The sequence below is a fragment of the Rhinopithecus bieti genome, unplaced genomic scaffold (genome assembly GCF_001698545.2).
Source record: "Rhinopithecus bieti isolate Rb0 unplaced genomic scaffold, ASM169854v2 scaffold_12086, whole genome shotgun sequence".
Taxonomy (NCBI): domain Eukaryota; kingdom Metazoa; phylum Chordata; class Mammalia; order Primates; family Cercopithecidae; genus Rhinopithecus; species Rhinopithecus bieti.
The window spans coordinates 1,852,669-1,868,571 of record NW_016807466.1 but is presented as its reverse complement, the minus strand read 5'-3'; the positions used below and the strand labels follow the sequence as shown (position 1 = coordinate 1,868,571).

The window sequence follows — 15,903 nt, the reverse complement described above, 5'->3', positions numbered from 1 at the left end:
AAAAAAAAAAAAAAAAAAAAAGAATCTTTAGGTAGATTTCTATCATACAGAGAATTTTCCTTATCTAAACCACTGGATTTATCCGACCTTCATTCCCCATACTGCTCCCTGCCTGATGTCTACTCAGTTTGCAGCCAAATCAAGGTCAGGATAACGAAGAGATCTGGATGGAAGTAAGCTGGATATTCAGGCTCCTGCAGTAATACTCAATTATTGAATTCTCTAGAAACACCAACTCTGCTATAACGAAGTCCTCAGTTTTAAAATATCTTTATGAATCAGGTGATTCTGTCTTGGCAACAGCCAGCTTGCTGTTCCCTGCTTTGTTATAAAAATAAGATGGTAAAATCCTGAGAGTTTGCTGGGATTGTTAAAAGATAATCTTAAGTGTTTTAATGCACATTATTCGTCATGCAACTTTGAGCCTTAAGTGCCCCGAAACAGAGTAAGATCGGAATCCAGTGGAAGAGCAATCGGCTGGTATCATCATCCTGAGACTCCAGTCTGGTCTGCTGTTACCCTGTGTAGCTCCTGGCCACTCTGTGATCACAACTGCCTGGCTGAGAATCAGGGCTCCTGGAAATACCATGGCTGAGATGCATGATGCTCATTTAATTTTAGTATAGTGGATCCAAAACAAAATAAAAGGAAAGATTCATTAACATCAAGGTTTATAGTATGTATTTTCTAGCACATTTGACATGATTTTGATGTGTGATAGTATTTTTGTGCCGTAGCTCATTTCTTCTTCCCTCCTATTCCTCCTCAATCATGTAATGTGTCCCTATACCTGCTGTACTATTTGTACCTCTGGTAATGAAATTCCAGTGGGCAGAATGTGTCATTGGCATTTCTGCTTGGTAACAGTATTGCTGTCCTAGATAACTAGAGATCCTGGTTCACTGGTGAAGCATTCACCATAGAGCCCTTCAGGTTCCTCTCTGTGTGTGTGTGTGTGTGTGTGTGTGTGTGTGTGTACGCGCGTTTCTGCCAAACTTAGAAATGTATTACTCGAACCTATTTTTCTCATATTGAAGGTGATTGATAATGCATTAACCAATATAATTTGTCACGTACTATTTCGGTGAAAGTAATTTATGCTGCCTCTTGGGCTGAATGTAGTAACATTTTTGACTAAGTACTCTCTAATGTTAATCTAAACCAATCCTTGGTTTAGAATATAACCTACTTTCCACTCTAAGGACACGTTACTAAGACTGGCTTGGTTATGAAGTTTTCTACTGGCAGTCTTAAAACAGTGAAAATGCCCATCTATAAATGCAGTAAGTGTCTTCGTGATATATTGATCTTTCCTATTTTCTTGCCTCTCCTGTTACCACACTCTGGGTGGTAACGTATCTGCAAAATGTTTTATAGGGTATGGAGTGCAACGTTTTAAGCCAAGAAGTTGAAAACAGGATACGAAACAAGAGAAGAGGGGGGAAGGAGGAAGTCGATTAAGGTCATCTCCGTATGTTGAGGATTTAGTGGTAGAAATGCCAAGAAAGGCAGGTTTGCATTTGTAGCAGGCAGGTGGCACAAGGAAGTGTTGGAAAACCCACTTGGTCTCAGAAAACATGATTAGGAGTTCCTTGTCACATACATTCATGAAATTATGAACAGGTTAGCAAATATTCTTCAGTTATATGCTGTGCCATTAAACCATGTGAATTTGCCATTTTGTGTGTTGGTCGGTGATTTCAGTGCCCAGGTGTGAGCAGGGTCAAGCTGATAAACAGAATGCTCACACAGGTAGGTTCTGCACTGTGAAATATGAAACCTGTTAACGATAAAGCAGACCTCATGGTTTTCCAGGATGCATTTTCAAAGGGTGTCAGTAATGCATGCTTGGGGAAATGTTTTGAGGGAAGTGTGGGGAGGGGTTGCAGGTGTGTGAGTGCAGATGAACTTGGCCTTATGCTAGTTTCTCTTCTCTTTCAGCACATCAGGTCCACCCATCTGGCCGGGCAGTACCTTCTTCAAGAGAAATGGAGCCCTTCTCCAAGGTAGGTCCCTAGCAACACCGCTTCCTCTCCCTCCCCCTCACCCTCACCCACCTGCCTTTCATCACTCCTTTGTGCTTGGTGTCAAACAGGAGAGTTCTGTCCCATTTGGGAGTGGCCCCTCTCTGGAGAAGTGTGACTGTTGTTGGTGGGGTCTCTTTATCCAGTTCCCTTTATTTCTTCCTACTCAAGCCTCTTGGTTGCTGTGAATCATGAGTCTGAAACCAGGCCTCTAAGGACTGCTTCTTTGGCCCGCTGTCACTGGTCATATTCTGGAAGTGTTTGGCTTGCTTTGGTGACATTGGAATTACGCGGTAATTAGAATGTGACAGGAATATAAACTGGGCTGATAAAAGCAAACCCCTTTACATGTTTCAAAAACTTGAGCTGCAAAAGGAGGGTTTGGTTATTCTGGCACTTGTATCAGGATGGAGGTGCATGCATTGCTTGCTGTTGCCCAGCATCTACGTGTACCTGGAAGGTTGGCCATGGTTTGTTCTGAGGTTCAGAGTCCAGTCACCCTACATTGGTCCCCACAAGTGTCACCTACAGGGGACACCCTTGCTTTATCCAGCCCAACTCAGCTGCCTTGTCCTACTCCCCAGCTGGTGTGCTCACGGAATTCCAACTACCTTTCATCTCTACTTTTGCCATTAAGTTCCTTTTGAAATGGCCAAAGTTAAGGAGGAATAAATGATTTAAAAAATAACAAAGAGGTTCATTTTTAATACTTTTAGAAATTACTTTGGGGTTATCGCTATTTTGGATATCTGTTCTGTAAATAAAATGGAATTAGGTGGTTCCCAGGGGCTTTGGAGCTTTCTATCCCTCCTACTGCTGTTGATTGGCTAGGAGTCAGACAGGCCCCACTGGCCAAATGCAGATGGGTTTGGCTGTGCTAAGAGCGTTTGAACTACACTGGGCTTATGGTGAGGGATTTTAGTGTCTATTGATTGGTTGAGAGCTGTTTAGCCTCTTTCCCTTAAAAGTACAGGCTGAAGGCCGGCCATATGTGTGAAGGAGTAGAAGGTAAGTGTAGTTAAGAAGAGGGACATGTATCTTCAGGTTTCCGTAGTAGCTCAAACCCTTGTGAGAGATGTCATCACATTTTTAGTGCTAATTTATAGGCCACGCAATTGCATACTGTCATTTTAATAGCCCGTGAAATTGGAAACTTAAGCATTTCTTTGTATTTTTGCTTGGTACAGGTGAAGTGTAGTCAGGCAAGTTTGGTTAAACCTAATTTTAGTAATCATCGTAGATATCCTAAATGTTTAAGAGAACAAAAGGAAGTCCCTCCACTCTCAAAAATTAACGCACAATTTTAAAAAATCTATTCTGTTTTCTCTTCAAATAGTAGAAGTGGAAACTGATTAGGATCAGCCTTTGGGTTCTTTTCAAGTGAGTTTCAAAGTTATGTGTGTCATTTTTCCTCTAGAACTATAGCAGTGACATGAATATCATTCAGGTTTGGATTATTTTGAGAAAAGAGATTTTGTTTTCTTAGAGCCTTTTCTCGTGATTTTTATTCATTCACTTTGGCATTAGGTAAGTTCTTTTTGTTCATTTCTGTGGGGCAAAAACATGAGGGAAATATTAATATTGATAAGGTTTCTGAAGTTGAGAGATGTCAGTATGAGATTATCCTGTGGGTGTAGACTTATTTTCTTTTCCTGATAGGGTTACAGATTCCCCCAATTGCTCTAGGCACTGTGAATTAAACTAGGACAGATTTCAGATGCTTATTGAATCCACATCCAGTTAAATGCAACCCATTAAAATTTTGTACATTTGAAAGTCAGAAGAATCTTGGAGAGAGCTTGGGAGGGTGGGCAGAGATTTGTTAACATTCATTTTTTTTTTCTGTGATGTTTCTTCATTCCCTAGAGTTCTGGAGACACTTTTATTGTGGATAGTATTTTTTTGGAATCTATGGGTGTTCTTCCTAATTACTATTTTTGTGTTCCTTTGGTGGGTGGTTCTGGGCCATGGGAAAGTTGGTAATGCCCACAAGCAAGAGTTTTACGAATAAAGATAGGAGTACCTAAAGAAGAGACTGTCCGGTCATGCCAGGGAAAGGTTTGGATTAGAATCAAGTAGAAGAAAATGTGCCTGTTTAATACCACTTTCTCAGGTTTTTGATTTCTCACTTTCTGTTTTCAAAAATGATTTGGTTTCTCACTTTCTATTTTCTGTATTTCAAAAATCCCTCCTTTTTCCCTATAGCAAGTGGAAGGAAAGTTTTCTAGATAATCAGATCAGTAGGGAACTCTGTTAATAGGTTCCAGCCACAGGCATTGGAATTGAGGGCAAGTAGAACCAGGATGCTTGTCCCCAAAGATGCCAATTCTTGGTGCTGGGGGAGAAGGTGCAGTTTGGTCACGTGGGAGTGACATGGGAATCTTTCTTTAGGGTGCTGTGGGACCAGTGACTGGCCAGCAGAAGCCAGCCGGGGTTATGGATCTTAAGTTACGGATCACTAGCAGGACTGGCAGAATCGAACCAGCGTGGGGGATAACTTACTTCATGGAGTGGTCTCCCCAGGTCTCAATAATGCAGGATAGGAAAATAAGTAGGATGTGGTTTGGCTGTGTCCCCACCCAAATCTCATCTTGAATTGTAGCTCCCATAATCCCCATGTGTTATGGGAGGGACCCGGTGGGAGATCAATGAATCATGGGAGCAGTGTCCCCGATACTATTCTTGTGGTAGTGAGTAAGTCTCACGAGATCTGATGGTTTTATAACGGGTTTCCTTTTTGCTTGGCTGTCATTCTCCCTTGTCTGTTGCCATGTAAGATGTATCTTTTGTCTTCCACGATGATTGTGAGGCCTCCCCAACCACCTGGAGCTGTGAGTCCATTAGCCCCCTTTTTCTTTATAAATGACCCAGTCTTGGGTATGTCTTTATCAGCAGTGTGAAAATGGACTAATACAGTGGGGGTGCCCTGTCGTGTAGAGGAGGGAGACGTATTTTTGTCAGAAGGGTGGGAACAGAGGGGCTGTCACTTCTTGGAAGAACTGACACTTAAGGCCTTGTGGAAATAGGAAAAAAAAAGTCATTGCAAGAAAGAAATAACCAGAGAACTTAGCTTCACAGAGATCATAGCAACAGCGCGGAACCTGAGCACTTCATAGACACCTTTGGATAGCGACGGGAAGAATAATGCAATGTCCGAAGAGGAAATAATGGAAGTTAAAACCTGAAACGAAGTTGAAATCAAAATGACCTAATAGTTACAGCGGGGCACCAGTTTTCGTGATCTAACTGTTGTTTGGTTTAGAGTGGAAACTTAGTACCTTTATTTTTCCCAGCACAAAACCAATTGCAAGAATTAACTGGTTGTTCTCGAGGTCCTCCTTGGACGTCGGGTGCAGTGTCTGTATTTTGGTTCAGAATCACTGGCAAGAGGGGCTGCTGAATCACCTCTCGGTTTCGAGGATAATGGAGTAAGATTTGGTTTGGATTACACCAGGCATGGGTACTTAACATAATTGGTCATTTCATCAGTTCACAGTCTTTATTTTAAATGCCATCTAGGCTGCTATAGACAGTTTCAGCAGGCTAGAGAGCACTTCAGTTCTTGTACAATGGAAACCAAGCAGAGCATTAGAAGGGGACAAGCTCATTGTGCAGAGGGGACCCAGGGCGGGCTGAACTGAAGAGTGGCTTATTCAGAGCCCTGCAGGCGTGGCCAGCTGACAGGTGTCCCTGCTGTCCTTCTTGTGTCTGTGCGTTTCTGTTATGGTCTCTATGTGTTTGAAATGTGTTTTTATTTTATTCATTTAATTCATTTACTAATCTCTCTTATTTTGTTAACAAAGAGACTAAAGTCTGTTGTACATTTTCCCATTTCCAAACTCCCTGTCCCCCTCCCCCATATTCCATTCACCCATCATACGTAAAATTAGGTTACTTTATTAAAACATCACCCTTGGATGATTTGTTGTAATGAGTCAGTGATTCATAATTAAAGACATTCCTCACCCCTGATCTGACCCTTCATCTGGTCTCTGATGGTTTCATCCCAAAACGACATAGGCACCTCTGCTCTTGGTAGCTTCATGCCTTCTGCTGAAAGTTGCCACAAGCCATGCTGATTTTATTTCCCAGTTCTGCCCTCTTGGCCTGTGTAGGTCCTGTCAGCCTCAGAGCTCCCCACGGAGTTTTGTTCAGAGAGGAGCTACTGCCTGACCATTTTGGCCTGCTTTTATTTCTAGCTCTTCCTCTAAGCAGGCATTCCCTGAGCCTACCCTCCCCACCCCACCTGCAAGCATTTCTTTATGATACATCTCTGTGTGTCCAGTCCTGGGTTAGGCTGGAGATCCCCAGGGGAAGTCCAGGTTCCACCCTCTCAACCACTCACGGCCCGTTCTGTGGTCAGACCACAAGTCTGACCCTTCTTGGAAAAGGCTGCTTGGCCCACCCACTCTATGAAGCCCAGCCACCATCAGCACAGATGAAGCCACTGGTTTTACAAACCTTTCCAGTGACTCACTTGACACCCTTACACCCTTCTGGTCATTCTTCCCTCTTCCTTTTCTCCGTCACTTTAGTATTGGGCCACTAATTATTATCAAGTCCGTGTCCCTAGGATGTAGGATGTAGTGGTAGAATTAAAATAAATTATCAGATTTAATTTCTATTCACTTGTGTTGGTTTTGTTGTTGTTGTTGTTGTTGAGACGGAGTCTCGCTCTTGTCACCCAGCCTGGCATGCAGTGGCGTGATCTTGGCTCACTGCAACCTCTGCCTCCCGGATTAAGTGATTCTTCTGCCTCAGCCTTCCAAGTAGCTGGGATTACAGGCACCCACTACCATACTCGGCTAATTTTTGTGTATTTTTAGTAGAGACAGGGTTTCACTGTGTTGGCCAGGCTGGTCTCGAACTCTTGACCTCAGGTGATCCACCCGCGTTGGCCTTCCAAAGTGCTGGGATTACAGGCATAAGCCACGGTGCCTGGCCATCCATTCACTTCTGACAACTCACACTGGACAAGCTAATGTAATGGAAGGACTTAAAGGCATTTTCAGCTCACAGAGCAGGATTGTGTTGCCTTAGACTCCCACCTACCTATCCCCACAGCTTAAATAGGGAAAAAGGAAACCAGGTCTTCTGCTGTGAGATGCATGCTGTTCATCCATGTGCACCAATCCACGTGCAATCCGTAGAATGTGCATGAAGTTGACATGATTGTTAGATGACTTGCTTTGAGGAATACCAGTTTCCCATATTCTAGATTGGCTTCATGTCCAAACTTACTTGGGAGTAATAGTGTTTATTGCCCACTCTCCACAACCCTTACCCCTTTCCATAACTCTGCTACGAACTTTTACTACTGAGATGTATGAGATACCTCACCTTGGTTGTCTTGCATGCCATGAGAGGCTCAAGAGGAAGTTATAGTGGAAGGAACACTGGCTTATGAGTCAAGGGACCTGGGTTCTGGTCTCAACCCTTCCCTTGGTAAACTTGGTGACCTTGGACAAGCCACGTGGCATACCTAGCGCTTCATTTGCAAATTAAGGAGCACACCTCCGTGATGGCAAACATTCCCTATCTGGTACCAGCTCTGATCCACTCTAGCAACTTCCCCAAAAATAGGTCAGAATGGATTTTGATGCTTAGCTCTGGCTCAGTGGAGAGTGTTACCTTCAGCCAGCTGTGGGTGCAAGGAGAGGACAGAGTGGGTGGCAGGCTGGCTGAAGATCCCCATCCCCAAACAAGATGGTTTTCCAAGGTCCTGTGGATCTTAGGGAGGCAATATGATATATTATAGGTTTGGACAACCTGGAAGTGAACCCTGTGTTGGCTTCTTGGGCAGCTGGCTTAAGTTCTCTTTGGGAGTCATGACAATGCTTTTCTCCTGGAGTCCTGGTGAGGATTTGGTGGATTCCCATTAGTCAAGCACATAGGACAGTTCATGCTAAATTCCCAGTCAAGGTTAGCTACTGAAATATTTTACAAAACTGTGACTCTTAGGAAAATAGGGCTAAAATCCTCCGAATGTAGTTTCCTTGCGCTCTTCACCTTCCTGGCTAAAACTCCTCTTGCCCATCTGTAAGGGCAGTTCTTGGGATGGGGCAAAGGCTGAGGATGCCCAGAGCCTGTTGGATGTATGCATAAATCTGAAGGAGAATTCGTACATATCTTTATCTCAGACACTTTTAATTCCTCATAAATAGGACTGCTTCTTTGAGAAGTTCACCCGGCTCACAAGTACCAAGCTGTACTCGATACTCTCCAAGTGTATATTCACAGCAGGGGCACACATAGCTGTGTGAAAGACCACGGGCTTTAGCACCACATCAGACTGGATCCGAATCCCTCCCTCTCTGGGCACCAACTCTCTGACCTTGTGCCTCAGGTTTGATTGTCTGTAAAATGGGGCTGCAAGATGTGTTTCTCACAACCCTATTTTACAATCAAACCTGAGGCCCAAGGTCTTGGTGATCTTTGTAATCTTGGTGAAGATTAAAGAACTGTGAATGTCACAGTCACTCTGGGGCCTGACACCTCACAAATGCTCCCTAAGAAGTCAGCTTTAGCCTTCAGTGTTTCATGCCTCAGGTTTCCAATCACTCATTCTCATAGGTATATTCCAGCTGAAAAACTTCCAAAGCTCACCAAAGGAGCATTTTCCCAAACACCTACCTTTCTCATGATTTCCGTTTTCCGTGTCACCCTCTGATATGACCAGGATGTCACTACCAGACTTCTGTGTCTGGCCACAGCCTCTGGCCTGGAGTCCTGGCACCCCTTACCTCTCTGGAAGAACCAGTGAATCCCAGGTTTTGTTTGGATTTGCCCTGACCCTCGCCTACTCATTGCTTTCCCATTTGGTTGGAGCTTGAAGCGCCTGGGCTCTTTGGCCTCTTCTGTCTAATCTGCTCCGCAAGCTGACTCTTTTGTCCATTTTGCAAAGGAGGGCATCCACCTAATGCATAAATCTCCTGATTCTCACCCTCAGGCGTACACATTAAAAAAAAAAAAATTAACAATGACAAAAGGCAAACAAGAAAACCTCTCTCCATTCCCCCCAACCCCTAAGTCCTAATTGCCTTCTGTCCTCTTTGGGCCTGCAGAGGCCCTCTGGTTTCAAGAAGGGGCCCTTTGTCCTTGGCATCATTTGTCTTATTGTTCTGCACTGAGTTATTTGTAAAGATATATCTGTAACTGCAGTAATAGAGTCAGCTAGCTGCTTTTGCTTACAATCAGCGGTGAATTTACAGGGCTGCTGGTCAGCAGCTGTGATCTCTCAAGGTTTTATGTGGTCACTGAGAACGTGCAGAACACAGTCTTAAGTTACTTTAAAAATACAAGGAAATGCAATTTAAAAAGAAGGCTTTGATTGATTCTGATCTTTGCCATCTCTTGATGGCAAATTTGCCCAATCTCCAGTTACCCACCTACTTCCCCGGTGGCTACAGCCTGGTGTGGAATCTGGGAAAATACCAGTCAGATATCCTGTATTTTCCTGTCTGACTTGAATTTCAGCTCTTCCCACTACCCGTCTATAGTAACCATTTTAACCAAAATCCAGTGATGCACACTGAGAAAATGGCAGTTTTGTGAACAGAAACAGAGGAGTCAGGAAATCGAGAGCCTTTATTAAGAGCTTCCTCCGGGCTAGGCCCCTGCTGGGGTGTGTGTGGGCTTAATCTCATGTTTCAGGATAACTGTTCAGTAGGAGGTGGAAACTGAGGCTGGACTTTGGAAGAGGGGAATCAGGGTGGGGAGGAAGCTTATGGGCCTAGGTTATGGGCATAGATGATCTTTGCAGGAGGGTATAGAATGGAAAAGAGGAAAAGGGTCCAGAGAGCTGACTCATATTCAAGAGCTAGGTTTACAGCAATGAGAGAAGTAGCAGCAAACAGCAGTGGCCATGAAGAAGCAGCGGCTCAGTCTGAAACTGAGGAAATCACCTAAATGAAAGGTAGAGTTTCACAAAGAGGGAAGGGGCAGGAGAATAGGAGGCCAATTTCAGCAAAAAATTTCAGGGCTCTGGGGTTTTGTATTAGCATGCCTCTTTCTCTCTCCTCAAATTAGGATTATTTTATTTTATTTTTATTTTTTGAGACAGAGTCTTGCGCTGTTGCCCAGGCTGGAGTGCAGTGATGTGATCTCAGCTCACAGCAACTTCTGCCTCCCAGGTTCAAGTGATTCTCCTGCCTCAGCCTCCTGAGTAGCTGGGACTACAGGCGTGCACCACCATGCCCAGCTACTTTTTGTATTTTTAGTAGAGATAGAGTTTTCACCATGTTGGCCAGGCTGGTCTCAAACTCCTGACCTCAGGTGATCTGCCCACCTCCGCCTCCCAAACTGTTGGGATTGCAGGCGTGAGCCACCACACCAGGCTTAATTTTTGTTTCTAATGTCAGCCCCCCCCGCCCACCCCAAATAGCATCTATTGCTTTTATTACCAAAATAATATGTCTTTGTTATAGAAAATAGACAATCTAAAGATACAATTACTCATAATTTTACCATCCACATGTAATGCCTATTAGTTTTTTTAATTGAAGTGAAACTCATATAACATAAAATTAATGATTTTACAGTATACAGTTCAGTGGCATTTAGTAGTCGCAGCATTGTGCAACCATCACTTTTTTTTTTTGAACAGAGTTTCACTCTTGTTACCCAGGCTGGTGTGTAGTGGCGCAGTCTAGGCTCACTGCAACCTCTGCCTCCAGGGTTCAAGCGATTCTCCTGCCTCAGCCTCCCAAAGTAGCTGGGATTACAGGTGCCAACCACCACACCCCGGTAATTTTTTTGTATTTTTAGTAGAGATGGGGTTTCACCATGTTGATCAGGTTGGTCTCAAAATCCTGACCTCAGGTGATCCACCCTCCTCAGCCTCCCAAAGTGTTGGGATTGCAGGCGTGAGCCACTGCGTCCAGCCTGCATTATTTCTTTATACTAGCCTTATGCATTCAATATGGTTACTCCCATTTTGTAGATGGGAAAAACAAGACCTGAAGCAATTGTTCTGCTCGAAGTCGCAGACACCTGGACTCACACCAGCCTTTACTTCAAAATGGCATAAATATTTCTAAACAGTTTTCCACTTTAGATACTTGGATGTTCTACAGTGTTTTGCAGACTAGGGCTGAGGGAGAATCCTGTTATAAGTAATTTACAATAAGACAAAAAGATGGAAATGAAAACTTTGTCTTCTTTAAGTAATTAAGGTGCTTCATTTTCCCTCCTGGTTCCTGCATAGTTCACTTTATGATTTTAAAAACCTAGATAGAGAAAAAAGGAAATCCTGAAATTAGTCATTCAAAGATTAACACAATGAGAAGAACCCACCCATTCTTTAATAGAATGAATATTTTATTTCAGTCTATGTGAATTTTATATTAGTAGATAGACAGATGTAGATACAAGTAATTTTACACCAATTATAATTCATGTATAGGAATCTTCCCTTATTTAATTTTTGAGCATTTAAAATGTTTTTCTAGTCTATTAAATTATATCAGTTAGATTATGAAATATAAAGATTAAACAGCCTTGGATCACATTGCACTGCAGAGCCTGCTTTTATCAAAGTGCTCAGTCCTAAAATACAATTGAAAAAGTCATTTCCCTTGAAATTCTGTTGAACTGTAAATGGAAGTCTAGAAATATTTTTATACAATTGCCAAGAGATTTTAATGAGGAAGAATAACTTTAGAATATATTCTGAGTGAGCTGTTCACATGACAGTTTCAGATATGGACTTAAAATCATCCACCTATAAACTGCAAGGGATCAAGTTTGTGTTCTTGTTTGGTTCCCTTGACAACCAGAAGGTGTGGCTCAGAGTTTCTGGGTAGTACCTGCTGCGGTGCACGTGACGTGGGAGTGGGTGCGTGTGTGTGCGCAGGTGTGTGCACATGCATGAGTGAATGTGGCCCCTGCCCTCAGGCCTTTACCAGTGCCAGGTGTGAACTTCCAGAATGAATCTCTCCTGCCATCCCTCTGCCCGTCTTTCTCCCCAGGTCCCCTGTTGGCCTTTGTGAGTCATGACACACAGGCATAGGGTAAATGACCCCAGCTTTTAAGTCAGGCATACTTGAGTCCATTCCTCACCTTGCTTCCTAATTGCCGCCTGATTTGGGGGAAGTTTTATAGCCCTCTTTGGGCTACTACACAGTGAAAAAGTATCCCTCTTGCAAGATTGCTGTGAGGATTGATGATGGTCTGTATAGCATCCCTGGCATGTGGTAGGTGCCCCAAGAGCAGGTGCCACTGCCACACTTCACTCCAGAGGAGGCAGCATGACTAGGAGAGAAGTATATGGACCTTGCAGCTGGCCAACCTTAGGTTCAAAGGCCAGCCTCTGCCACCCACCAGCCGAGTGACCTCGAACAACTCATCCAATGAGCTTGAGCCTTTCCTTTCCAGTCAGTCAAATAGACAGTAGTACTCACTTCATGGGATTTTGTGAGAATTAAAAGATAATATATGGACAGAGACCTGCACAGTGCCTGGTGATGATTGGGTATCCAATAAATAGAATTGATGATGCTTATGATAGAGTTTCTGCGATGGCCTGCAATTTCCTAAGATGTTCAGTACCTTCCACCCCCAACAGACAACAGCAAAAGCAATAGTAACATAGATCTTTCGCCGGCTGAACTGAAGTGATACCTTTAGGAATGTTTCAGACTGTTTTCTGTCTCTCTGAAACTCCTGATGCATAAGGCAAATGCCCATGGGATGGCCATGGGTGGAGTGGAACAGGAGCCCTGACTGGCTATTCTTCGTGACCCTTCTGAGTGACTAAGATCCTGCAGAAATGTGACAGAAAAAGAAAGTTCCTTGGAGATGGGCTGGAATTACTTGTGATCTGTCCCTCTGATTGTGCCAGAATGCTTCCAGCCAGGTCCAGGTCCGTTCTGCCTTAGTGCAGCAAATCAATCATTGTGACATGGAGGGTTTTCCAAAAGAGAAAAGATTTGTTCACGAAGGTACCAAGTGAGGAGGCAGGAGAACAGCTCTCAAATCCGCCTCCCTGAAGATAAGGCTTAGGGATATTTATGGGTTAGGGAAGCGGGGTGGTCTAACGTTTGGGGAAAGGTGATTGGCACTGGGGATAAAATGAAGTAAGAGGTTTATTCTGCACAAGCATAGTCAGGGTCCATGGCATCTCAAAGGAAGTATGTTCAGTAAATGGCGGCATTAGCACGATCTGAGGGTGGAGCTTTTGGCCCTCCAATGTCAAAAGGCCACCTCTCTGGCACTTGCGCAGGCCCAGTTGAAGGGGCAGTGGTCCTAACTGGTTTGAACTGGACAGGAGATTGCCCTAGTTCCTGAAAAACAACTGTTGCGACATCACCGTGGTGACCTATGAATGTTATCTGTAAAGTAGCCAGTGAAGGTCAAATTCCAGCATTCAGTGGCAAGGCCTCAGCTTGGTGGAAAAAGGAAAAAAGAAGTAACAAAAAGCAAGTGACCAAAAGCAAGTGGGACAGGCAGACCCGATCAAATTAACCCCTTGGTTTCAAGAATGCAAACTAGACTAAGACATTTACAAAGACTAGTTTCAGAGACTACCGGGAGACTGCAAGACAGCCAGCCATACTTGCAGTGATACAGAACTTTACAAAGTTGTTGAAGGGATGAGTTGAACTTCTGCCTACCTCATGGTCACCACAGCACACATTGGTTGGCCCCTCTTTCCCTAGGCTGTGATTTTGTGGTTTTTTTGGTTTTTTGTTGTTGTTGTTGTTGTTGTTTTTTTGGAGATTGGCACAATCTTGGCTCACTGCAACCTCCGCCTCCAGGGTTCAAGTGATTCTCCTGCTTCAGCCTCCTGAGTACCTGGGACTACAGACACCCGCCACCACGCCCCCCTAATTTTTTGTATTTTTAGTAGAGACGGGGTTTCACCATGTTGGTCAGGATGGTCTCTATCTCTTGACCTCGTGATCCACCCACCTCGGCCTCCCAAAGTGCTGGGATTACAGGCGTGAGCCACCGCGCCCGGCAGGCTGTGATTTCTAATTGGGCTTGATCAGGATGATCTGATCCTGCTTGACACACATTGCAACGAGGAGTTAGAACCACAGGTCTTGGTGTTGATGACGTCTGCCAGTAGAGATGCTCCCAACGTCCTAGTTGTGGATTCATTTCCCATGTTTTGAGGGATTTTGTGAGGATGTTGTGACAAGAAACAAGAAGGCTGTGACATGTATAAAGGTTGATTCTGTGCTGATCATTTGTATGTTGTATTTCTCAGGCTCTGGGAGACTTTTGTCTCTGTGCTTTGCCATGTATGGCCTGGAAAAGAAATAGTTATGAAGTTTTCACTTTTAAACTCTGCAGCTGTCATGGGCCCAAGTTGCTGTGGCTCACATGGACAGTATGGGTTCCAGTAGCCCTATCAGGACAGCTTTCTCCTCCCACCCCTCCGCTTCCCATAGATTCCAAATGGGAGGTGCCAGCTTCTTACAGGCACTCCCTGGCCTTAGCGACTGGTGGAGGGATGGACACGTGGCCCAGTCCAGGCCAAAAATTCCACCCTGGGCTTCGCATCCTGGCTTTGGGAGCTCCACAAGGTGTGCTGACCTCACAAGCCCTGCATGTGGAATCCGCTTGGGTACGGGAAACGGCACCAGCACAGAGGCGCACAGACAGGGGCCACTCTCTCCTTGCCCTACCTGTGGCTGGATTTGATGGGCTCATAAATTCTCCTTTATACTTAAGCCAGCCTGAATTAGCTTTTTCTTATGCACAGTCGAGAGTCCTGATGAATACAGTGCCTCTAATTAACAGTGTTAGTTAAACCAAGTATACAGCACTGGTGATTTCTGTGTGTCAGTGTCATATCAGCCTCTTTGTTGTCTTAAGAGGCCCACTTAGTGGTTTGACTGTCCCTTGAGAGAATAGAAGGTGAGCTTGGAGAGTTTTCAGAGACAGTGACTTGACTTAAACAAAGAAAGGAGGATCATAGTAGAAATACTCCTCACATCCACGTACCCCCGTTAGAGCTGCAGAGACCTGGCTTACATGTAATTTCATTCACTTCTTGAGAGGTAGGTGGTATCTTCCTGATCTTACAGATGAAGAAACAGAAGCTTAAAGTCGAGCATTTGGCTAAGCCAAGCAACATATATGTATATATGTAAATGAATATGTAGCTGTATGTGTGTGTAGGTGCATATATGTTTAAGTGTGATGAGCATGTGTGTGTGTGTGTGTGTTTGTGTGTGTGTGTGTGTGTATTATTATGAAGGATTTTCAAAGTCAGGATTCAAAGCCAGGTCCCTCAAATGCTAAATTCAGGTCTATAGCACAAATGCTATTTTAGGCAATCCCCATTTTCTCCAAGTTCATTGACTCACATGTCCAACCAACGCCATTTATAGTTAGATGGCCTTATATAGAGAAGAACTGTATTCACCCCCTGCCACGGCCCCCACCACCAACATGCACGCATGCTCTGATCATTTTGGAAATAGAACACATTTTCTCTTTTAACATCTGATCTTCCCCTCACTGCATTTTGGATTCATTGTGAACAATTTTGAGTCTCATTAGAGGTGTCTTAATTTTAAAAATTAAGTTGGGAACTAGCAAGTGAGATTGAAGAGGCTATATCTTTGGTTCTGAACTGGATTTTCATTACTCAGTTGCTCTTCAAATTATACTGATTTGAGATGTGATTATTATTATTTTTCCTAAGTAGATTGGATAATGAGAGAAATGCAAAGGCATGCTAAACTAATAGTGATCTGAGTTTCTGCTGCCTCACTTGTCCTCCCATTTCCCCTCCCCCAGCCAGAGCACCGCCCCGGGCCCTGCTTCCTAGTCTACCTGGTGAGCCGCCCTCCCATCACTCAGCGAAGGCAGCTGCTTCCCTGTCTTGTCAACCCAGCTATGACCACTGCAGCGCCAGGGATCCGGG

At 44.1% G+C, this 15,903-nt stretch overlaps 1 protein-coding gene across 1 annotated transcript in view; it reads left to right on the top strand.

The window, feature by feature from the left end:
- FOXN3 (forkhead box N3) overlaps positions 1-15,903 on the top strand; it is a 479,473-nt gene that overhangs the window by 351,849 nt on the left and 111,721 nt on the right. Inside the window, exon 7 of the mRNA XM_017882286.1 lies at positions 1,942-2,006. Coding sequence (XP_017737775.1) covers positions 1,942-2,006 — 65 coding nt within the window. The remainder of the gene's footprint in view (positions 1-1,941; positions 2,007-15,903) is intronic.